We start from the raw sequence: 25,280 nt of genomic DNA, 5'->3' as shown, positions 1-25,280 counted from the left end.
GGTTTTGGATCAAATGATATGGCAGTTTTCTTGTTGAGCAGCTTCAAAGTAATAGCACATCAATAAAAGGTTGAAAGCACAGACATGGTGTCTTAACTTCCATTCTGATTTGTACATCAGCCATAGGCATTCTGCATTAAACGACTCCTACAAGTGCTTTCTTTGTGCTTTTTCTAATGCATTAACTGATGCTTAGAATAGATGTTATATAGTTTGGATCATTTCAGCTGCTGAAGTCAACTAGCAGCACCATTGAAGTTACTAAAAAAGTTTCAGATTATCTTAATGTATCTTCAAAACTAATATTAATATTTAAAACCTCAGATCATTTCTTTAGATGTGCTCTAGACATCATGCAAACATTTAAGTGTATTATTTAGAGCATAAAAATGCAAAAAAAAAAAATATATATATACTTCCTTATTTCTGTGTTTTTCTTAATATAAAAGGGAAATATATAAAATGCTCACTACCTATAAAACAGCAGTCAATACAGAATTTGTAATAAACATTAAAATAATCACAATTAGATTTTATTCCAGTATTATTCAGCTCTTGGTAGATCTAGCTAATATTATGATGGTTGGAATATAAAGTCACTATTGCTTGTGTGTGTCGAAAAATACACAAAATGAGGATTTCAAAAAAAATAATTGCAAATTAAATCCCAATTGCAACACAGGAAAAAAATCATCCCAATAAGGCTATTTTTCCCGAACTGTTCAGATTTACTATGTATTTTGGAACAATATAATCACCATATTTATAAAGACCTTCAGTGTTTAAAAGTACAAGAAGTTCAAGGTCTTCAGTCATATTTATCAATGAGCTGCTGTGAGGACGAAACCGCACAAATTGATTGGTACAAAAATGTTCAACATATTTGTGAAATAAAGACAGTGTGTAAGAGTTTTCTTCCAAAATTTGGTAATTTAAAACAAGAAATGATCAACTATTTGTTATCTTGAACTTCTTGCCATGATATCAAAAGAGGTGTCGATATTAGTGGATATTTTTTCAGGCTCCATGTTCAGAGACTGGAGTCCTCTTACAGCTTTCAGTCAGCTTTATAACCACTTCACAGAGAGCAGAGAGTTAGCTCAGTGGTTGTGTAGAGTAATCTGTTGACATGCATGCTGAGGAGCTTTTACAGTCTCATCCATCACATTTTGAGGACTTCTCCTGGGACAGATGATCTGAAAGTGCTTATGATGTTGGATGTCAACAAATCCATCACCACAACAACAGAGTCAAACTCCGTCACTGATGAAGACTGTGATACGGGTGGAAAGCGTTGCAAAAGTTAATAGTGAGTTGGCAACTTATGAGTGTTAGATTTTCAAGGTCAAGAAAGAAATCTGATGTTTGAAATAATATGTGTTTCTATTCAAATTAATTTTATTCAATTTTATTCAAAGATAACTGCATACAGAGACTTATTCTGTATGTATGACAGTTTATTTGTTGTTATAGCACTAGTTAGGGATGCACGTATGCATCATTGTAACATCGGTATTGGAATATATCGACCCTTTAGACAGACATTGACCATCAGCAAAAGATGTAGGTACGAACCAAGGTCAGTAGTAGATGTTTGTTGTGTTGTATTGATTTAATGCATTTAGCCCACCTAACCACTGATTCAGGAAGAAGAGTTATTATTGGGCAAATTTTTTTTACATTTAACCTTTACTTAACCAGATTAAACCTGTTGAGATTGAGATCTCTTTTACAAGGGTGACCTGGCCAAGAGGTCAGCAGCACACCTCATACATTATCAGACCTGTTAGACAACTGTATGTTTTCATGGTCAAACACAAGAGAAAATGTAGGCATTTGGCATAAAAAAATATTTATTTTACCTAAAAGTCAGTCAATATATCAGTTAATTTATTCATTTATTTTTTCTGCAGAGATGTTGATTTACATATCATGTAAACATCAATATGTGATTTAAAAAAAAATACAAAAAATCATGTCCTTGTTAATTTTTCATAATCAAAATGAGACACAAGTATTATTATTCCCTTCAGTACAATTCATATTGAGTTTGTAATTTGAGTTCAAGTAATTGTAAATCAGTATTCTTCTAAAATGATTCAACCCTGGTTTCATATTTTGCTGTTTAAAAAAAGAATGATGTTTTGCTTGTGTTTGTTGAAAATACATAGGATGAGGAACTAAAAAAAATAATCGCATATTAAATCACAGAAAAATCATCTAAATTAGATCATTTCCTCAAATCGTTCAGCCCTAGTTGTTATGTACCCGTAGTGAGTAATACACAGCAGGAACGTGATTCTTTTTCAGCCTAAACTGAATGTATTTAACCCTGAATGTACACATTTTCAAATATCCATTGTTTAAAAAAACAAAAGAAAAAGAAAAACATTACTACTGTGTCTTTGATCTTGGCAATATCCTTATTATATTTCTATTTTTTTACATTTATGGAAGCTCCAAGAGGACATGCATCTACTGTTTATGCTATAGTTTACCTCATTTTCTCATAATAACAAGTAAATGTTCTTTTTCCAAAACTCAACCTACATATGTATCGTTGTCTTAGGACAACAACATTTGTCCTCCCAGAATAACTAACTTTTGTTGTTTTCTGGAGGTCAGAAGATCTTAAGAAAATAGCTCATTATTGTTGAGTTACCAGCACTGTTATCTTGTGATAACAAGATAAGTAAATTTAATTTTATTGCCAAGCACATTTCCATTTGCAAGGAATTAGACTAAATAATACAGAAGACGATTTACTGTAAAAGAGCAACAGGCAATAAAAACAGTAGCTCTTCTGCTGACAGGGACCCTGGGCTTAATAATAAAAAAAATAATTGCAATAGAGAAAATTAGAACATAGATACATAGAACATAAAGAAGAGAATGAGTATGTGCAGAAGGTGCAATGGAGGAGCCATAGGTGTGCCAGTCTGTTAGTTATTAAGTTATTGTGCAAATTTCTAAAGGAATGAACAGAAACAGCAGTAGTAAACAGAAAGGATTGAGTCTGGTGTGTTAATGTAAGGTATAAAGTCTGTTAAATAATGCATTTGTTATGTCTGCTGGGTCTTAGGCTCATTGAGAGTCTGTCATGTGAGGCGAGGGAGTAGAGCCAGAGTATTGTTCATGAAGCTAACAGCAGAGGGGAAGAAACCATTCTTGTGGCGTGAGGTTTCGGTCCTGATAGACTGCAGTTTCTCACCAGAGGAGAAGGCCTCGAAAGTCCATGTTCAGGGTGAAGGAGGTCAGCTGCAATTTTACCTGCACATCTAAGAGTCCTGGATGTGTAAAGGTCATGGGGGATAGAAGACTGTAGGCAATCACCCTCTCTGCAGAGCGGATGATTCACTGCAGGGTAATCCTGTCCCTCACTGTAGTAACAGCATAGAAGACTGATGGAGGAGGTGAGGATGGACTCAGTGATGGAGGTGTTGAAGTGCACCATCATAGCCGTTGGCAACTTGAATTTCTTCACCTGCAGGAAGCACATCCTCTGCTATGCAGGTAAAATGACCTTTGACCCCTGAAGCCCACAGGATCCGTCAGAGCTGTGGTTTTGCTCCATCTGACGGTGCATGTCCTCCTAAACTCTGACTGTTTTAAAGCATAGTGGAGCACAGCGGAGCCCAGAGTAGCTGGAACATGAGTTCACAAGTTCAAGCAGGAATCAAAAAAGACAACAAACAAACAAGTAGTTTCTTTATATTGTCTTTCTGAGGGTGATTTGCTGTTCATTTGCTTTTGTTTTATATCCTGACAGAATATATGATCAGCTGTATATGGGTTATATTTTGTAATTGACCAGATTCCCTGAGTGTTTTGGTGTCTGACTTCCTTTCTGAGTTGATCTGCTCCGTTCATCTTGACAGGACTGGCTCTAAGCGGCTCTGTCTAAGATAGACTGAGTGATTATCTCATGTGAAGCAAGCAGAGTAGGACTTCTGACTCACACTGAAGACAGTTTGCTGCATATGCCTTAGAAACAAGTATTGACAAGAAAGAGTACAGTCAGCTATGGAGTAAGTGGTACCGATGAACATTGCTGAGATGGATTCTGTGGACAGTGAGGTTAGGGCTTCCATTCACATTATATGTCTTATATGTTTAATGTTTACCCTTGTCTTATTGAGCCTCCCCGCAAAATATTCTTTTCACAGTTGAATAACTACTTAGCTATGCCACCTTAGCCAACTAATACAAACAATCAGCACGCTTCCCAATTCATATAATTTACGGCGTGTCTGTGATGATTTGCGTGCCACACTGTTGCTCCAATGGTCCTTAATACCTCTCAGAAGACTTCTTGGATGTACTGATTCAAAACTGGTGCCATAAAAATATCTTAAATATGTACAGATTTTCTATAAAATTCTAAAATGTCATCACTTCACAAAGTGACTGTGTAATGTTGATGCCCCTTAGTGCCAGCAGAGGGCACCAGAGTAATATGCAAAATGTGGATGATTATGTGGTTGAACCATCGACTGTAGAAAGAATTGGACAAACCCTGTGTGACGTCAGCCATCTGCTTATGATAGGCGGACTCCAACAGCTCTTGAAGCCAATCCGCGGCGGCTTCCATATTGAAATCGTGGTCTCAACCGAACTTTGGATCAACATAAAGGCCTGCCCACTAAGCGCAACTTCCTGTCAACAATCTAGCTAGCTTTCTGGTTGACAGAAACGTAGTCTCTGTCTGTCGAGCTATCTGTCAATCAAATGAGACGTGCCAATCAGTCAGCAGTGAGGGTTTTCCTAAACGTAATCTAAACCAATGTGATACAAAAAAATTCACCCCATACAGTGAGAACACATTAAGACATTAGCTAATGAGACACGTTTGGTTTTTTAACCAGGCTGTAAACCAGTTTATATCTAGTGTAAAAACCAGCTGTTTAACAGGTGTTTAGATGAGACTTTCAGTGCTCCTGCAGCCAGCCTCAAGTGGACACTTGCACTATTGCAATTTTTTGCACTTCCGCATTAGCTTCATTTTTCAGAACCAGAGGTTGCCGCTCGGGTAGAACTGAGAAAGCTGGCGCAGGACTGTAACTTTGGTGTTTCTTTGAAAATTATGTTTAGGAATCGATCTGTGGCATAAATGACGACAGGATACAGCAGAGGCTGCTGTTGGAGGATGGACTGACTTTGGAAAAAGTGCTCAAGTTTGCATAACAATGGAGGCAGCAAACAGAGACACTGTGGCATGAAAGAACCTAGTAAATTGATCAGAGCAGTGGGGTCGTTGAACAAGGTTAGCACCACATGATCAAACCCCCAGCCGGACATTAGAAAATGCTACAGATGCGGTGGAGAAAACCACCAAGCCAAAGACAGCAGGTTTGCCAATGAAAAATGTTACAACTGGAAGAGTGGGACACATAAAAAGAGTGTGCAGGAACAAAACAGGGGGTAAAGGAAATACTACACAGTTTAAGGGATGGAAAAAAGTATGAAAGGAGAGCTAATTTCATACTGGAGGAAGTTTTCAAAATGTATCACATTAAGGTCTTCACACATTGGATCATTTTTTTTTTCCTAAACTTTTTGTGGCTTTTATCATTGTCAATTAGGGCTGGGCGATTATGGCAGAAATCAAAATCACGATTAATTGAACTTTTCACCTCGATTACGATTGATTTACGATTATCTGACTCTGTGCTGTAAATATTTGTTTAATTTAACAAATAACTGAAAGGAAAATGCACCGATTAACAATTATGGTTATTTATTAAAATCAAAACATACATCAGCTGAAATGATAATTTTTTTACATCACATTTTCCTAGAAAAGTAGAAAATATTTCTTGCCAACGAATAAATTATTTTCATACTATTGTATGAGAGTAGAAAATAACTTTGCTGCTCATGCTGGGCAGTTGGCTCCGTGTTTGAGTTTTAGCTGACTGGATGGGGCAGTGTCATGTGACTACTACTTCTCTGGCAGGCTACATGCCTTGTGACACATGGCTGCCTGTCACATGACTACACGGCCAGTATTTTGTTTTTAAGGGGGGTTGTGAATTAGTTGAGAGAGAATTACAAGAAAAAACATTGAAATAATTGACAGGCTAGGTTTATGTCAGAGGCTCCAAATGTCAGTTTTGATTATTTTTCAATGAATTGCCCACCACTATTGTCAATCATATACCATTAGGGGCCTGTGCCAGACACCAGCTGTCCATCACAGTGGTACCATCAACCTTCCACCTCCATGTTGCATATTACTTGTGTCTGTGTATGTATTTCCCACATAGTTAAGTCAAAGTCAACATGTTTTTGACACTTTTATTGCTTTAAAATGTGTTAAAGGCAACTTGCAGATGTAAAGGTTGACCAATAGCAGTGATCTATGAAAAAAAACACCATCAACACCAGGGATATGTAAATTAATGCATGATGAAAATGTGTGTAAAAATGTTTTCCTCTTTATCCTTCTGATTAAAGTAGTCTTATTAATGTATCCTTGCCAGTGATAACAATAAGCTCATAGCAATGCTTATCCCAGCTAACAGAGTTTACCTCGTCACTGTAGCCACCATTCACAAAAAGAACCAAAAAGAGAGAGAGAGCAATCCCACATTGGATTCAAGGGTCACTATATAGGCAATATTATGCCAGTCTGACCAGTCACTTCTCCTTCAGTTGAGGAATGAACCTGAGGCCCATGGACATCAACTTTTGATCTGCATCTTTCAAAATTTCGTAACGTCATCCTTGAGTTGGAGTGGGCATTTATGCAAATCTGGAAGAAATCCCTCAAAGAATTCTTAAGATATAACATTCACAAGAATAGCCGTATGGATGGACATACAAACTTGAAACACTAGCACTGCAAGTTGCCCTGAATGGTCAGTTACAGTTATTAATCCACAGAGATACCTCATCTACATAGTAATATCACATCATATGTACAACAAAAAGTAATTCACATATGCAACAAGGTTAAAGATGAGTGGTACTAGTGTTACAAGCGTTTGGCATCTGGTGCTGTCTGCCGAATGTATGCCATTGGTCAGGATATGAGCCACAAAGTTAACCGCATATGTCCAACCTTTCTGCAACGCCGAAATGCTCTACTTGAGCTCGCTGTCGCCTCTTGAGTGCATTGTGTTGCCGCAAGATGTGTGACTGGTTAAAAAAACAGCTAAAGAGCACAAAAAATAAAAGTACAGTATAAAAATACAGTCAATCTGTTGACTAAAAAGGTCACGGCAGGTTTAAAGCTGCTGACAGCCAGAGACCACCGCTGTTGAAGTGCCATAAAACAGGAGCATTTCCTGTGCCAGTGCATATTTTCAAGGTGTACACTGCTGTCCTGTAGATTTACAGCCCATTTATTTCTATTTATATATGTTTGACATTCCTCTCATTTTGCAAGCCAGCCATGACCTACTGATTCACTTCCTTGTCTTCCTCAGCCAGGCTGCAACAAGATATCTCAAATTATACAAGATGATTACACTTCCTAAGATTAGATGTTTCAGGAAATATATCACAGCTTTGAGGACTTTGTTTCTGTGGAGATGTCAGATGATTGACACTAAGAGAGGTGTACACTGTCTGTTGACTCTTAAGTCAAGCACACTTGAGATCAGCGGTAGAATGATGAAACAAAATGACAAAACAAAATCACCGCTGCTGCTTTACTGTGATGGATTATCTCACTCTGAAAGCTCTGGGTTTTATCATAGCACAAAGTAACGCTTACAGCGGATGCAGAAATCAATATAGGAAAACTTCACTAACCGTTATATTCTGATGCATGCTGACATATTTTTTAACTCTTGTGTTCAGTTTATAAGGCTTCACACACAAAATTCCTGAATGGTCTGGTCTCTACTTTTTCCTAAATAACCATTAAACCTTTAATTGTCTTGCTATATATCTGTCTTTGAAGAGACAGGGGTGTTTAAGTCTCACAGTTTCCACTGCAGATAACCTACATTAGGCAGGTCTGCTGCTTTGTTTTGGTATGTTCAGCATGCTAGGTTCTGGTAATAACACATTAAGTCTCTCTTCCAGTATCGGCCTCACAAAGAATGTGTTTACAGTGGGTTTACAAGCCGGGTGAAACACTTTCTCTGCCTGTCTCTCAGCAGGATACCGAGCCGAGGCAGAGGAGGGCATACAGAGGGGAGCGGGATGGGGTCCACAGCCGGGCCTGATGGCAGGAGCCCAGACCACAGAGAGCTCTGATCACGTCCTCTAGGAGGAGTTGAGGTGCTACAGTTCACAGCGAGACACTGAGAAGGTAAGGAGACAACTCTGTATGTCCAAAAGAAGACAATGCATAAAAAGGGACTTGGAACTATTGCCTGTCAAGAATATATAAAGTGCTGGGCCAAGAAAAAGTGCTAGAATGGTTCAGAATGATTGAGTGATGATAAAATATCAGAATGATTCTGATATTAAGCCTGAGATTAGATGCATATGGGTTAAATAATTAGAGAGATAATTATTTATTTTTATTTAGGCTGTCTGATTGTTGCAGACTTATTTACCAGGCATTTATTACAAAACACAAACATTCATCAAACTAAAGAAAAGTGTAAATAGTAAAATTAGATTAAGTTTTAGTCTTTTTCATTGAGGTGTCACCGTTTAGTTTAGTTTCTCTACATTAAAAACTGTTACTCACTTTTGAAAAAATAGATGTTATCACTTGGGAGGATCTGTGCTCATTCACTTCCTTTTTTTCCTCTCATTGTCTTTGTTTTATCGTTTTTTCCACTGAAATTCCTGTTTCCTGCAACCTTCCTGTTTGCCCTGCAGTGGTACAAATGGGCACAAAATGTAAAAGAAAAGAAGAGACAACAGCATCCTCCACTGTGATGTTCCTATCTGTTTATAGGAATTAAAATAATCATGTTAAAATTGATCCGGTAATGATGATTTATTGATGTTTCACCATACTAAGTGTTCGAGCAGAGCAGCAGGGGTGACGACAGACACTAATCTGAGCTGGGCAGACCTCACAAGTGTTTATTGCTGTAATCGACATTAAACGGTCTCTACTGAAGGCTGGAATTTCACTGTTGATTTGTTGTGCCAACAGTCGTGATCCATGAGCGCCCATCTTGCCACCTGAGGCCATCACAGCGTATAATAAAGCGACCTGACGGAGCCTGAGAGCGGAGGAATTACAGGTGTTAACACGCCTGCTGTACTCTGATAAATACAGAACACAGCCTGTCAGTCTGTGCCAGCCACCAGAGACAGATGTTGTGTTGTGGTGTTTGCCGTCACTGTGTGATGAAAGGAGAGCAGTATCAAAGTGACGGGACGTCACAACAATGTCTCTTATAATGTGACACCTTTTTCTGCAGATAAATAACATCTGCTCATTTATTTGATATTCTCTGTGTCTCACAAAGAGGAATCAGCTCTGTTTCTCAAGAATTGTACTTTTTTTTTCTTCTCACCAAGGAACATTTCCTGGATTTCCTTTTCCATGTCCTTGAATACGGTTTGAGGATCATATAAAGCTGCATGCTTAGAGGGGCTCAGCTTAAATCTTTGGAATCAAGAAGAGGACTGTTCCCGAAGCTGATGGATATTCAAGCTTCATGTTCAATTTATTCATTTATAAAACCATGCAAATGAAAACAAAACAACACAGTTAAAACAGCATAACAGCTAGAAATGGTCTAGTTAGGCTCACAGCTTTACTATTAGGGGTGGGAGAAAAAATCGATACAGCATAGTATCGCAATATTTTGTCTGGTGATATATCAAACCAAGTATCGATTTTTTTCAAATTAATTGCTAGTATATACTGAAGTTTGATGAAGGAAAAATAACCAGAGGAAGGACAATGGGAATGCAAGCGGGGCATGAATGAGATGGACCCGACACATGAGGTTTGCAAGAAGTGTGACATGAAATAAAATACTGCAGAAGTATGACAAACATGAGGGCAAGATTAATGCTAAAGCAGCTTTGAAAAAATGGTATAGATCACAATATATCGCAATATATGGTATCGCAATACTCAGAGTATTGCAAAATGTTTAAAAGCAATACTATCAAATCGTGACCCAAGTATCGGGAAAATGTCGTATCGTGGGGCCACTAGTGATTCCCACCCCTTATGGTCATACAGCCAGGACGTGCAGCAATGGCACAGAATATTCCTTACCTGAATGAGCCACAATGACAGAAGAGCTTCCAGTAGGAGACACTGCTTCCTTTTGCTGCAGACTTTAATGTTAACATCTAGTGTATAAACTGTTATTGTGACGCAAACAAGATGAGGCTGCAGCATGCATGCACCTGTTAAGGTTAATCTCACTGTTCTACATGTCTCACCTTAACACTTCAAGGAAAACTGGGGAGTATCTTTGAGCTGGATTAAAGCTGCTAAACTGTAAGAAGGAGTTAAGTTGAATTAAATCTCAGTCTTGATCTTAAATTAAAAATGTTTAATTTGTATTTATTTGTTACTTTTTACTTGGCTTAAAGGTCTCATATTTTACCCCTTTAAGACAAGTTTTTATTGGTCTCAGAGATCCCCAAAACATGCCTGTGAAGTTTGTTGCTGAAAAAACACTCCAGTATTGGGTTTTTTTATGTCTAAAAACCGCTCTGTTTCAGCCCTGCTCAGAGCTAGCTGTTTCTGTGTCTGTGGCTTTAAATGTTAATGAGCTGTCTGACTCTGCCCCTCTCAGGAAATGGGGCAGGGCTAACTCCCCACATGACATAATTAGGGGAAAATCTGAGAACGGCTTGTTTCAGCACACATTTCTGAAAGCTGGAGAAAGAGAGATGGGGAGGGGATGGATTATTCTAGACCAGACATCTCTCTGCTCAGTAACATTATTCAACTCCTCCTGGGGGAATCCAAGGCGTTCCCAGGCAAGATGAGATATATAATCCCTCCAGTGAGTTCTGCATCTACCCAGAGGTCCCCTTCCATTGGACGTGCCCGGAAGACCTCCACAGGGAGGCGACCAGGAGGCATCCTAATCAGATGCCCTAACCACCTCAACTAGCTCCTTTCAATGCAAAGGAGCAGGGTCTCGACTTCTAGATCCTTCTGGATGTCCGAGCTCCTCACTGAGCCCAGCCACATTCCTGAGGAATCTCATTTCGATCGCTTGAACCCACAATCTTGTTCTTTTGGTCATTACCCGGAGTTCATGATCATAGGTGAGGGTTGGGACGGAGATCGACCGGTAAATTGAGAATTTTGCCTTCCGGCTCAGCTCCCTCTTCACCACAATGGCGTGATACAACGTCTGCAATACCACAGAGGCTGCACCAATCTGCCTGTCGATCTCACGGTCTCTTCTGCCCTCACTCATGAACAAGACCCCAAGGTACTTGAACTACTTCCCTTGGGGCCCTTCCCACCCAGAGGGAGCAGTCCACTGTTTTCCAGCAGAGAACCATGGCCTCGGACCTGGAGGTGGTGACTGTCATCCTGTGTCTGCACTTAGCCCCAGCTGGAGGTCTCTGGCTGAAGAGGCCAGCAGAACCACATCATCTTCAAAAAGCAGAGACACGGTCGTATTCTTTCTCCAAATACACAAAACACATCGAGCAAACTCCCATGCCACCTCAAGGAGCCCTGCAAGGGTAAAGTGTTGGTCCATTGTCCCTTGGCCAGGGTGGAATCTGCATCGTTATATGATATTATTAATGTTATAGGATAAGATGCAATACAATATGACATGATGCGACTAAGTAGAATTCCACATTGGTATATGATATAATATGTTCAGATGAGATACAACAACACAATACAATATGATACAGTAAAATTCAGGAAAATCATCACCCCCCCCCAATTAAATTCTCTTGGACTCGAGTGTTTTAGATGTAGTATATCAGTAGTTTAATCTCTCTCTGTGCTTGTTGACCCCCTCAGGTTGTGTGCCCATGAGGTCGCCCATGCTGGTCCTGCTCCTCCTCTTCAGTGCCCGGGCTGTGGCCGCCATCGGAGCAGACTCTTGTGCAGCCACGACGACCCAGCAGCAGGATCCAAGTAAAGACCCCAACTCCATCCCCACAGTGGACCCCAAACTCTTCACCAAGAAGCGCTACCTCTCCCCGCGGGTGCTCTTCAGCGCTCAACCTCCTGATGCAGACCCCGGACTATCACAAGGTCCCGGCAGAAGGACCCGAAGGCGAGCGGGAAAGCCTCAGCACAGAGGGGTTTACTCCGTGTGTGAGAGCATCAGCGTGTGGGTGGGCAACAAAACCAAAGCGACGGACATCTCGGGCAACGAGGTGACAGTGCTGCCGGACGTGAATATCAACAATGTCAACAAAAAGCAGTACTTCTTTGAAACGACGTGTCACAGCGCACGCTCCGGCAGCTCCGGCTGTTTGGGGATTGATGCCCGACACTGGAACTCCTACTGCACCAACTCTCACACTTTTGTGCGAGCGCTGACCTCCTTTGAGAACCTAGTGGCCTGGAGGCTCATACGCATAAACGTGGCCTGTGTCTGTGTGCTGAGCCGAAAGTCATGGCGACAGTGAAGACTTTAAACACAAACCACACACCGACAGGATCACTAAACCAGAACAAAGTCAGATGTACTCACCAGCCTCTGCACAAAATAAATTATTGGTATATGAGAAAGTATCAGAAGTGCATGTATAAACACCAGGCCTGGGTCAAACAGTATCTGCAGCTCGTAGCTGTATAGGAGTAAAAACACTGAGGGCTTGTTGCTGCTGAGGCACCTAGCATCTGTCAGTTAGCTGCAGTTTATGACAGGTTTAGTTTACAGGAAGTCTGACATGATTGTAGTTTTGAAGTCTTTTATTATCTCATCTTTCATTCCTCTGATAATCATACTTTAAAGGGGAACTCCGTCACTTTTAGCCATCAAAGTATGTTTGGGGAGCGTCCATGTCAGTCACTTTGAGATTACAAGTTAGAAAATTGTCAGGCTATTGAGAAAAAACGTGAGCTAAGATAACTCCTGTATCCTGTTTCTCATGAGTGCAAGCAGCTCATGCCCAAGTTCATTACGCAACTTGATTCTTCAACTGAACTGATGTTGCATTATGGGTAATGTAGGCGCTTTTTGACAAGGAAATGAAAATGTGGAGTCAAAAAAGAGAGCGTCTCTGGTCTTGTTGCATCAATTTGACAACAAGACATAAGTCAAAGCATTATCAGTGAATTTATAGTTTAAGAAATCCTAAAAAGGAAACTTTTGAAAATAATGTTTGCAGGGAGGGAAGCATTAGCAAAAACATATTATGGCAAAGAATAAGCATAAACTTTAAGGTAGGGTTGTGCACCTTCTTTGGTTTCATGATCTGATTTGATAACAATTAGGTTGGGAATTAAAGGATTCAAAATTCTAATCATGATTTATCTGAGAATTTATTTAGGTAATAATGGTTAACCTCCCTCTTGCTACATTTTTAAATGCCACTATTTTGTATCTTAAAATAGTTTTGTTTCATTTTTTACTGTCTTAAACTAATGGTAAATGACTTCCTGTTTGGGTATAGACCTGCTTTTATTTTTAAGTTATTAAATAAGTCGATTTTATTTGTTACAGCACCTTTCACAGAGCAAGTCACAAAGTGCTTTACAAAACAAAATAATAAAACAGCAAAAATGCATACAAAGAGCAAGAATAAAAGACAGAATTAGTAAAAGTATACAACATTACATCAATTGATCAAAAGCCATTTTAAAGAGATGTGTTTCAGCTGCTTTTTCAAAACCTCATTTGAAGCAGCAGAGCGTAAACTAAAAGGAAGAGAGTTCCAAAGAGTCAAGGCTACAACCTCAAAGGTTCGATCCTCTTTGGTTTTTGAAAGAAATGAGGAGTTTCAGTTGATGAAAGATTTCAACAGGAACTTAACCACAGAAAAAGGAACTTGTAATGGACTGGAAATGAAATAAGAAAAAGTCAAATACTTGATATAGCAAGAAGCAGGTGACTTTACATGTCCACTGAGCTGTCTGTGAGTTTTTAAATGAAATCGGCATCAAGGAGACGTGGTGGATTTATTTTACATCACTGTGGCTGCAGGGAGATGCTGCAGTGGCTTTAGTGCTGAAAGCATGTGATTAATGCATTTAAGAAATTAGTCGTGGACCTCAACTACATTGCGATTAAAGCACTGATGCTGACAGCCCTCATTACAAGCATTACATCAACGACTTGATTCAGTTAAATATCACAACACATTATGGTGGGTTGCATACTCAATATTCTGTGTTATAGCATACAGCCACTTTTTCATCAGTGAAAATGTCAGATAAACATGAAGTCTCTCTTTGATATTCAGAAAAGTGCTTTAGGAATTAATGTCGACAGAAATGTCTTTATTCTGTAAACCTAAACACAGAAATCAGGGGTGTCAAACTCAATCACAGCAGGGGCCGGATTCTGAATTTAGGTCTAACCTGAGAGCCTAACACGGTCAACATTTAACTATAAACTGTCAACCTTGTTTTCATCAGTAATTATTTATTTAAAAAAAAAAAAAACTGGTGATAAATTATTTTGAGCTTAAAAAAAGTCTAAATGATAAATTGAAAGGATCAAATTCTAAGATAAAAAAGTCAAAATTATTAGTTAAAAAGGTGAAATTAAAAATCAAAATAATATATATTAGAAAGAAAGTCAAAATCATGAGATTTAAATGTCAAAATAGGAGATCAAATTCAAAATTATGAGTTTTAAAAATCAAAATATGAAATAGAATTTGAAATCATGAGTTGAAAAGATCAAAATATGAGATAAAATTTGAATCTAGAAGGTCAAAATATGAATTTAAACGTCAAAACTACAAGTTTAAGTCATAACTGTGAGATGCAAAATTGAATATATGAAATGAAAGCAAATTAATTTTATTTTTCCATAAACCTGACTTTATGTAATTATTTTCACTCTCTCCTTTCACATTTTTATGACTTTTAGGACCAGGATATAATAAAACATCAAGGTTAAGTTTATATTTTTATTCTTGAGGAAATCTGCAAACCTCATTACAGTGGGCCAGTTATAATATCATCTTGTATGCCAGGTATGACTGTACCACAGACTGGATTTTGCCCCCAGGCCTTGAGTTTGACACCCCTGACATAAACTGTAGCTGCAGCTGCAGCTGAAAATGCAGCTGGAGTCTGTCACTATATTGATGCAAAATCATCCACATCCACATAGCGATGCACTGTAGAAATGATTAATTGTGATCATATTTCTGTTTAGAACAAGGGCAGCAGATACAGGATGCTAACGTATGTCTGGGTAATAGTTCGACCTCGGAAAAGAAGATACAACGTTTGACTTTTTAATGTAAAACTGCAAACTCTAACCCCAGATACTATTATTAGTTCTGAAAATTAAGACGCTGATTCTGAAATAAAAGACTGATAAATATGGATTAAATCATCAGTTTTCAAACTTTTTATGAAAAGGCACAACTAAAATTATAACACCTTAAGACCTTATTTATATTCATGCAGAATATCCCTACAAACGTGTCACAGTTGTATAGCTGTAGTTTTAATCATGGTTCAAAGTATGTACAATAAGTATGATTCTGCAGACCATCAGAGCTTCAAACCCTCAAAAATGCAAAATATAAATAAAGTTGTATCTAATCACATGCTTTAACTACCATTACTGTAAAATATAAATGTTACTTTAGTTATCAAGTTATTTATCATTAAGGATTACATTTATACGAACATAAAAGATATATTTACTGTGCTTCTCTAACACAACAAGAATAACATTCATCACCCACTCATGCACACAAAATTGTAGTTTTAAGAAGTTTAACATAAAAACAAGGCAATGAAAAAAGTATTTACTGCAGTCTTCAGGACCTTATGGTTGTGATGCAGCTTACAAGAATATAAATCCCATTTTCAACACAATAAAATTTTGCTTAATCCTGAAATCTTTACTTAGACATTACTACGTGTCATATATTTTTTTAAGAAGAGTTTGACATGTTTTGTATGCAAAGTTAAATCAAAAGAACACAAAAATTCCTTTACTGTTGTCACCAATCACTCAAATCTGTAATTCTGTAGATTAAAACAAAGCGGGATGACTGGCTGCTCTGGCCAAAGTAGAAGAAATGTGAAACAGTGTTGGGTGCTCCTGGGAAACACAGGGAAATAAATGCATTTCATAAAAAGGGCATTATTCATGCTACAAGTGCCTGGTTTCTTTCCTTTTTATTTCTGTAAATTTGTCCTGTATCTTTAACATAGCCTCACTTTCAGGTATTTTATTAGTACAGATTATGATACAGCTGAAAGTGCAGCTTGAAATATACCTATAAGAACCAATGCAAACATTTTCAAATCAAATATATACCAGCCTAGGGTTTATTTGATCATTTAGACTTGAGTGCCACAATTTTTTGGCATCTTTTAGCCTCTAGAGCTTAAGTCCAAAAATTTGATCTTTTTAAATCTATATTGGCATGTAGGTGGCTCCTATAGGACAGGAGAAGGATTTAAAGTAGTCCTCTGTGTTTAAAAACTGCATGACAGCACACGTTTCACCCATCTTAAACCTTTAACTGCTGCTAAGCTACCAACAAAGCAACAACTGCTGAGAGTTTCAACATCACAACACGCTCCCGTTAATTATCAAGCTCTTCTCCCCGCTGCTCTATTTTCCTTCAGCACAGCCCTCTGCAAGTAGACTGAAACACAGTTTGACTCAGGTCTGATATAAGCAAAAGTTTTGTAAAATGTTGTTGTTGATCTTGTTATTTATTAAACACTTACATACATGCACTGTTTGTGTTTTATGAAGATTTATTGTTTGGACTGTTGGCCTGTCGTTCCTGCAGAAAACACTGTTGAGCTATTTGGCCTGGATGGAAAAATGAGCAGAGACCCATATGGATTCATTTTACTGTAAATTCATTTGGTGTTTTGGCTTTGTGATGAGTTTTCCTCCTGCGCTCTATTCTACAGCTAATGTGCAAAAAAAAGACACACAAATAAGATGCGCACGCTCTGTTTTCTCATGCTAACTCAGCCTGATAATATCATGGCCCTCTTTGTCTCTGCAGTGACATTTCAGTTTCAGCAGAGCACTGAAAAATCTACTTGAGGCATTCCCAGAATCAGTAGAGATATTTTTAAGTCTGATTTTGTACCGGTGCTGACATTTAAAATGTCTGATGGGAGTCCAGAGAGCTCGGAGGTAAAGTGGAAACAGAAACAAGGACGCAGCTGAGATGATGTTAGTGGAAAATTTGACTTTTAAAAACAAGTGTTTCCTTCTAAGCCGTGTACCTGCCAACTGTAAATACTGTTTATCAGAGACGTCTTGTTTAGTTTACTGTTGAATGTTTACTTCACACAAAGTCATCTCCACAACACTGCCTGAAAATGATAGCTAACACTGCCCTCTAGTGGTCAGAGGCTCAAACACTTATTCAAATCTGACAGTAACTGGATTAGGGAGTATTGGGATTAGGTGTTAAAATGAGAACATAGGTTGACCACAGATAATTACATAACAAGGGTTTCATACAGCTACCAGTCTTTTGGTCAGTTACCTGCTTATAAAAGAAGGATCATTCCATTTCATTAATATAGGGGTGCTCAATGTCTAATTAGGCCTGAGCTCTGACGTCAGAGTGAAGAACCTACTGAAACTGAAGGAATTATTATTCTCCTGTGAATTAATTGCTGATTGAGGGAGACTGACATGTCCTAAAAGTCACCAAAATTTGCACACATATGGAAAATTTACATATTTTGGTGGGGTTTTGTTTGCATGTGCATCTAGAACTGGTGCCAAAGCACTCCCCAGAAGCCTTTTTGGATAGTCTCTCCCAATGATTTAAGCTGCATGCATGAACATTGGTTCATATATGTATCATGTCCAGACAAACACAGCAAATTTACTGTCTTTTAAAAAAAAAAAAGTGCATGAGATGAGATAATAAAGGTCAAATTTTTAATAATTTTAGGCCAAATCAGGGTTGTCGAATCCAAAGCATCTCCTCAGAGGGAATCTATTTGACTGACTCCAGACTTTTTCCTTTATTCTAGACAAGTGGGAGATCTTAATATGCAAAGCTCGAGTTTTCACCTTAGGATGGTGCCACAACATAGAGCCAAAGTTTAAGGACAAATCTTGGCCCTTTTCCAAAAATATAATTCATCATAACTCTGCAGTCCTTATGTCAATCATCACCAGACTTCACAGCTACGATAGCACTCCCAGTCTGGACACATTCATATGGAACATTTTTCATTTTTGTGACAGTCCCTACTGCATTCAAAAGAAAGTAATTTTGAAATCATTGTTTCTTGTTTCTGCATGGTTGGTCAGATCTTCCTAAAAATCAATGTGCAATATCCCATTACCTTTGCCATCATGTACAAAGTTTTAAGGCCTGCCTCTAACTCTGTTGCCATAGCCACGAAGTGAATGCCATAAAAGTAGCTTTTTCTGAATCATTACCTCTCTTTTCTACATGGTTGGTCACATCTTCCCCAAAATTGGTGTGCAACATCCCCTTACCTTTGCCATCCTATACTCCAACATTTCAAGGCCTGCCTCCAACCCTGTCGCCATAGCCATGAAGTTAATGCCATATAACAGGAAGTAGCTTTTCTGAATCATTATCTCTCATTTCTATATGGTTGATCAGATCTTCCTCAAAATTAGTGTGCAATATCCCATTACCTTTCTTATCCTATACAAAGTTTTAAGGCCTGCCTCCAACCCTGTTGCCATAGCAATGCAGTGAATGCCATAAAACAGGAAGTAGCTTTTCTGAATTATTATCTCTCATTTCTACATGATTGTTCAGATCTTCTTCAAAATTGGTGTACAACATCTCAGTACCTCGGCCATCTTGTAATCCAAACCTCTGAGACCTCCCTCTAACCCTGTCGCCATAGCCATGCAGTAAATGCCATAGAAAAAGGAACTAGCTATTTCGGAATCATTATCTCTCATTTTTACATGATTGGTCAGATCTTTCTCAAAACTGGTGTGCAATATGCCATTATCTTAGCCATCCTGTACACTGTCTACAATCCTGGCCCCATAGTCATGCAGTGAATGCCATAAAATGTGAAGTAGCTTTTTCTGAATCCTTATCTTTCATTTCTACATGGCTGGTCTGTAACATCCCCTTGCCTTGCCTATCCTTTTCTCCAAAGGTTCAAGGCCTGCCTCCAACGCTGTTGCCATAGCCATGAAGTGAATGCCATAAAACAGGAAGTAGATTTTCTGAACCATAATCTCTCATTTCTACATGATTGTGCAGATCTTCCTTAAAACTGGTGTGCAACATCACAATGCCTTAGCCATCCTGTAACCCAAAGCTCTGAGGCCTCCCTCTAACCCTTTCGCCATGGTGATGCAGTGAGAGCCATAAAACAGGAAGTAGCTGTTTTAAGGGTCCAACGTGTGCATACAGTCAACAAATTTTACACACTAGGTTCCAATTAGGTTGTTTATTTTATGGTGTGACTTAACCTAATATAAATGCAACAGCTGTTTTGGGATGAAATGTGGGATCGTTCTCTTACCATGTGCTTTTGACCATAACGTGTTGTGAAACCCAAATGACTGGACATTTTCCTGTAGTCGGCAGAAAGCTTGGACCTCCTTGATTTGACCTCTAGTGTTTATTTTCTATGTTACTAAGTACTTGATGCTTTTATGTAATGAAGTACAATACTTCTCAAAAAATATACTTACAGAAGTAAAAGTTAATAGTAAAATGGACTTGAGCTTGAATAGCTTCTTTTTTTGGTTGTCTGGCTACCCAAATTGTTTTACCCCACAGGTCCCACCTAACTATTTACACCCTTTCACTCCATTCACTCCACATTCACACTGATGACAGAAGTGGCCGTATTTCCTAATCCCATTCATACGCGTCCATGCCCATTTCTACACCAACAACAAAGCCGTGGAAGTAAATCAGGGTTAAGTGGCTTATCTGACCAACTCTACCTACTGATCCACAGTCGCAATGGTAGCAGATTTAAAAAATACTCAAAAAAGCACAATAATCAAAAAATGCTACTCAATTACATTTGAGTAAATGTAATGAGTTATTTTCCACACTTGTACTTTTCTCCAATAAATAATAATAATAATAATACATTTTATTTGTATTGCACTTCATATTTCAGCAATTTCAAAGTGCTACAGAGCAGAAGAATAATAAGACATAATATTAAGTAAGAGGAGAACCTAGAAAAGACATTTAGCAAAAAGCTTTTGTAAAAAGACAGGTTTTTAGGTCTTTTTTAAAAGCATCTGCAGTCTGTGGGGCCCTCAGGTGGTCAGGGAGGGCGTTCCACAGCCTTGGAGCAGCGGAGAAAAAGGCCCGATCACCCATAGTGTGGAGCTTGGTTCTGAAGGCTTGGAGGGTGTTTTTGGTTGCAGAAGGAGGAGGTCTGGGGGGTCAGGATGCACCAATTTAGGTAAGTATTACTTGCTGTCATTTAAAGATCTGAATCATTATCTCTCATTTCTGCTGATATCATCCTGTAATATTCTACTTAAGTCTTGCTCAGTTAAGGCCCACATAAAGCAAAAATCAACAATCTTTACATGGGAAAGGCTGTTGAACCCTGCTGCTAGTGTAAAAACAAACCACTGACAGTATTTGTTCCACTCATTCTGTCCACCAGATGGAGACATAAGCATTACAAAGACATCAGGCCTTAAAATAGTTCAGTTTGGCTGTAGAAACTGTTAGTGACTCAAATGTAAATCTATGACTCACTTTATTTTTAGACATTAATAAACACTGTAAGGACAACGGAAAGAGCTGTGATTCCTACACTAGTCAAAGGATCTGTTGTATTTCATGTGTATTTCATAGGATATTTATAAAACAGCCCTTTTTATTTAAATGATGGTTTTACCAATGATTAATGATGTATTGATTGATTGCCATGGCTTGTAGACACTTAAAGTTTTATGATTTTGGTTTAACCAGATCCTCTGACTCTTAAGGTGTGGCGTCTCGTGGATGGTAAGGATGAGTCAGAGTTGCACCGTATGGAGATCAGGTTAAATTATTGCACCAGATTTACATATCCAGCACAGAAAGGAGGGAGAGAAGGGGGCTGTAGAAGGATAATGACACTTTGACTTCATTATAAACCCAGAGGATATGGTATCTATCTATCTATCTATCTATCTATCTGTGAGGGCCTTTATATTTTGGCTGAATTGGAGTCATCATGTGATTGATGGTGTAGGTGTGCAGCTGTGTGTCGTGTCCCATGATCCTCTGATCCTCACAGATACTCTGGCACACAAACAGGGGGGCCGCTGTTTGTCCTCCCACAGCAGAGCAGCAAACAAAGGAGACACAAACATGAGAAGCTGGCCGTCAGAGCGAGTGAACCTTGCTGACCCTGTCCAGCCTGCAGAGGTCACACAGAGGAGCACTGGTGTCAATCAAATGTCATCTGACATACAAGATATCTGCAGAGTGCAAAACAATTTCACAATATTCTGCAGGCGTGCATGTTCAAATCATTCAAATTGTTTTGAGGAAATAAGAATATATCTATTTCTATCTTCTTGTAGGTAGGTAGAAAGGCTTATAACATGAGGGACATTTACAAGCAACATCTCAATGTAAGCCAGGCTTTCTGTCTGCAGTGTGCAAAAGTTAAGTCACAATATTAAGTGTCATAAAGCCACATAACACTATGTAAGTACAGAAAAATACAAATCTTTAAAATTGTGATTAATCACATGCTTTATTGTCGCTTAAATAAAGACAGCATTTCCCTGCAGCCTCAGTGTTGCAAATTAAGTCCACCTCTGCTCTTTAGTGTCTCATATCAGTTTAAAAAACACACAGGCAGCTCAGTGGACAAGTCAGAAGTCATATGAACAATGTGTTATCAAGCATTTACGATCTTTTCTTCACCTATTTCACATTTAGTGAATCACAAGTTCCTTTTCTGTGGTTAAGTTTGTGTTGAAATCTTCAGTCTACTTGTAAAAGCAGGTCTGCGTCCAAACTGGAAGTCTGTAACCCTTTAGTTTAAGACAGTGGAAAAATCCAAAATGACACAAAAACAGTTTTAGATGCAGATAACTGGAATTTCAGAATGTTACAAAAAATGATGCACTTAATCGCAATTAACAAGAGTTTACGAGATAAATCGTGATTTTAAAAATTAATATTTTGACAGCGCTAATAAATATATACAATATTTACACAACACATTCAGAAAGTATTCAGACCCCCCTTTCACTTTTTTAACTTTTTTATGTTGAGGCCTGTTTTTTGCAAATTCATAAAAAGTAAAAAACTAAAATATCACATTGACATATTCAGATTCGTTGCAACAACACTTGAAATGTAACTCAGGCTCCTCACATTTCTCTGGCTCTTTGCTGAGAGGTTTCTACACCTTGACTGGAGTCCGCCTATGTTAAATCAAATTGATTGGACATGATTTAGAAAGTATATAGAAGACCTCACAGCTGACAATGCATATCAGAACAAAAACCAAGCCATGAGGTCAAAGGAACTGCCTGCAGAGCTTAGAGACAGGATTGATGCAAGGCACAGATCTGGGGAAGGCTACAACAAAAGGCTCCTAAGAGCACAGTGGCCTCTGTGATTCTCAAGTGGAACAAGTTTGGCACAACTAGTACGCTTCTAAGAACTGGTCGTCCAGCCAAATTGCACAATTGGCAGAGAAGGGTCTTCGTAAGAGAGATGACCAAAAACAGGATGATCAATCTGACTGAGCCTAGACAAAGTTTCAGAAGGACAACAATCACTGCAGCCCTCCAACGATCTGACCAGACGGAAGCCTCACCTCGGTGCCCTAAATATTTTTAAATAGCAAAGTTATGAATGGGATGATGTCAACATTCTTTGAAACAGGTTGGTAATATGTTTAGTAGTCATTCTACTATAACACAAGTTATCATTTAAGAGATCAGATTGACTGACTTTTGGGAGCAGGTCTCAAATCGTTGGGGGATTTAATAGGGGTTTTAACTACCCTGACTACCCTACGAATACAAGAATTTTAGCTCTGGCGGGCTAACCTTGTTGGCTCTGAAAGTTTTTTCCCACTAGTGTATGTGCAGATGCAGTGGTAGTTAAAAAAACAGCGCCCTCTGTTGCCCTTTTGTTGTGTTACATTAGCTCTGCTGAATATGCATTACAGGAAGTTAAGATTTCATGATCAGAGGGACTTCCATGTCAAATTTAAAACACTTTTGTGATGATATTAACTCACTGTAGATCAGTTTCACCATGTCAGCTTACTTAAGATAAAACTAAACTTTATTGATCCCCAGAGAGGAAGCTTCATCATTGATGTGGTAGCTCACAAACCAGCATAGAGAGAGAGTTATATTTGTTAAAATCTAGGCTACAGGAGACAATGTGGTGTCTTCATCCACTAAAAACTAAGCTAAGACCCTGATACACTTTCATTAACCGTGCCTCTGAGTCCTCTTATCTGTGATTCCTGTGTTTCAGGTGCACACTCATGTATTTCCATAACAAACACTGATGTATATCTGTGCACAGCATCATGAAAACCATCCTTTAGCCGTTCAATGGTCTGACTGTAAAGTTCTGGAGGGACAGGAGGTAAGAGTGAATTTTGATTAAATCTGGTTTGAGACTTTTTTCCAGTTAAAAATGTATGGCTCAGTCCAGGATCCCAAAGACTGTGTGGGCTCCCTGTGGGGGGTCGGACCATCCTCTGCATACTGAACAGTTTGAATTCATTTCATCAAAAGAAGAAGGAAAAAGCGGGAGTGCAGACAGATGGCTCTTCTGTACACCAGTTTCTCATCACCCACACACATGAATCATTACATAAGCCGACAAATTTCCCTTAAAATTCAAATGCGTTGGACAAATTTTGATTGGAATGGGTCTATCTATTAAATTCTTATTAAAAAATCAAATAACACCATAATAACCACTGAGCTGAAACCAAGGGAATGATATTAAACACTGAATTTACACCTCACACTGTTAGGGGATCTGCTGGAGACTCCCTCAGGAGTCCAGATCGTCCCTGATGTATTTCTGTACCCCAGGACACACCCTAACGCACAATGACATTCACATATAGGGCTGGGCAATATGGACTGGGATTCTCCACCTAAAAACACAAGATATGTCATTGTCACAGAACCAAAATGATAAGCTTTGATATGATCTAAGTAAAAATCAAACAATATTTTTTCTGATAACAATGAATGTAGAAGTCCTAGACACCTGATGATCGATGATGTTTCATTTTTAATACAAATTTCCTGTCTCCATTAAACAAAGACATTTGCAACTTTTCGTTATGTTGAGGTGACCTAAATTTCTTAAATACTAAAAAAAGTATGCATTTCAAATGATCAAATCACCATTTACCTATTTTTAATGATAAGTGGTAAAAAAAAAAAAAAGTTTTAGAAATTTAATGAGTTTCAGTCTGATTTTAACAAAAGGAAGAGCACAGTCTAAATGGCAAAAATACATTGCCAACATTTGGAAAGCCCAAGCTCTTCCCCATTGTCAATATATTTGTGTATTATAGACTGAGTGCAAGGATCTGTTTGCAATTTTTGATTTTAAAAGCCCATCTAAATTTACAAATAAAATTAAAGCTGCAAGCAGTGATAACGGGCCCTTGCAACCCGTTGCATGTTGAGGTGTTACACGAAAGCGGATATGTAACAACTATTGCATGCCAGCAACAAGGCACGCTGCACCCATGGGTTATGTGAGCATTGCAACCCTCACACTGTCACAGAAACAGAGGGTGATACCCGTCATTAATTTCCAGAGCTTGCCATTATTTTGGCAGTAAAACTAATGGAAGGAGGCATGCACCCTGAAAATTTTGAATGCAGCTCCAAATTATGAACAAATCACTGTATTGTCATTTTCACAGCTCCTCTTTCTGCTCTGCTTGGCTCAGCCACTGTTTCTCTATCTCTTTCTCTTGCATGCTTGCAGCCTCACTCCCTCTTCTTCCTGTGCATGCTCACTCCACAGGAGAAAAATGACGAAGTGGCTAAAAGCATTAACTGAAACTTCCAATCATTGGTGATGAAGATCAACCAGAGGAGCAAATAGAGATCTCAGGATGTGTACAAGTTTGTTTCATCATTTTCTTCAATGCTTTTATATCTATTTATATCTCCTCTCAAGTATGAAAATGGTCTCCAGCAGCAAAGATTATCACTCATGGAGATGAGCAACTTAAGATGTGAAAACAGTCTTCAACAGCAAAGATCATTACTCATGGAGATGAGCAACTCAAGATGTGAAAACGA

At 38.6% G+C, this 25,280-nt stretch overlaps 1 protein-coding gene across 1 annotated transcript in view; it reads left to right on the top strand.

Annotated features, from left to right (window-relative positions):
• Positions 1 to 14,412, top strand: part of ngfb (nerve growth factor b (beta polypeptide)) — a 55,237-nt gene extending 40,825 nt beyond the window's left edge. The window contains exons 2-3 of the mRNA XM_041783428.1: positions 8,109 to 8,263; positions 11,882 to 14,412. Of these exons, the coding sequence (XP_041639362.1) occupies positions 11,893 to 12,498 (606 nt within the window). The 5' untranslated portion in view covers positions 8,109 to 8,263; positions 11,882 to 11,892 and the 3' untranslated portion in view covers positions 12,499 to 14,412. The remainder of the gene's footprint in view (positions 1 to 8,108; positions 8,264 to 11,881) is intronic.
• The last annotated feature ends 10,868 nt before the right edge of the window (positions 14,413 to 25,280 follow it).

The sequence above is a fragment of the Cheilinus undulatus genome, linkage group 3, assembly GCF_018320785.1.
Source record: "Cheilinus undulatus linkage group 3, ASM1832078v1, whole genome shotgun sequence".
Classification (NCBI taxonomy): domain Eukaryota; kingdom Metazoa; phylum Chordata; class Actinopteri; order Labriformes; family Labridae; genus Cheilinus; species Cheilinus undulatus.
This window is presented reverse-complemented; position numbering and strand designations above follow the sequence as displayed.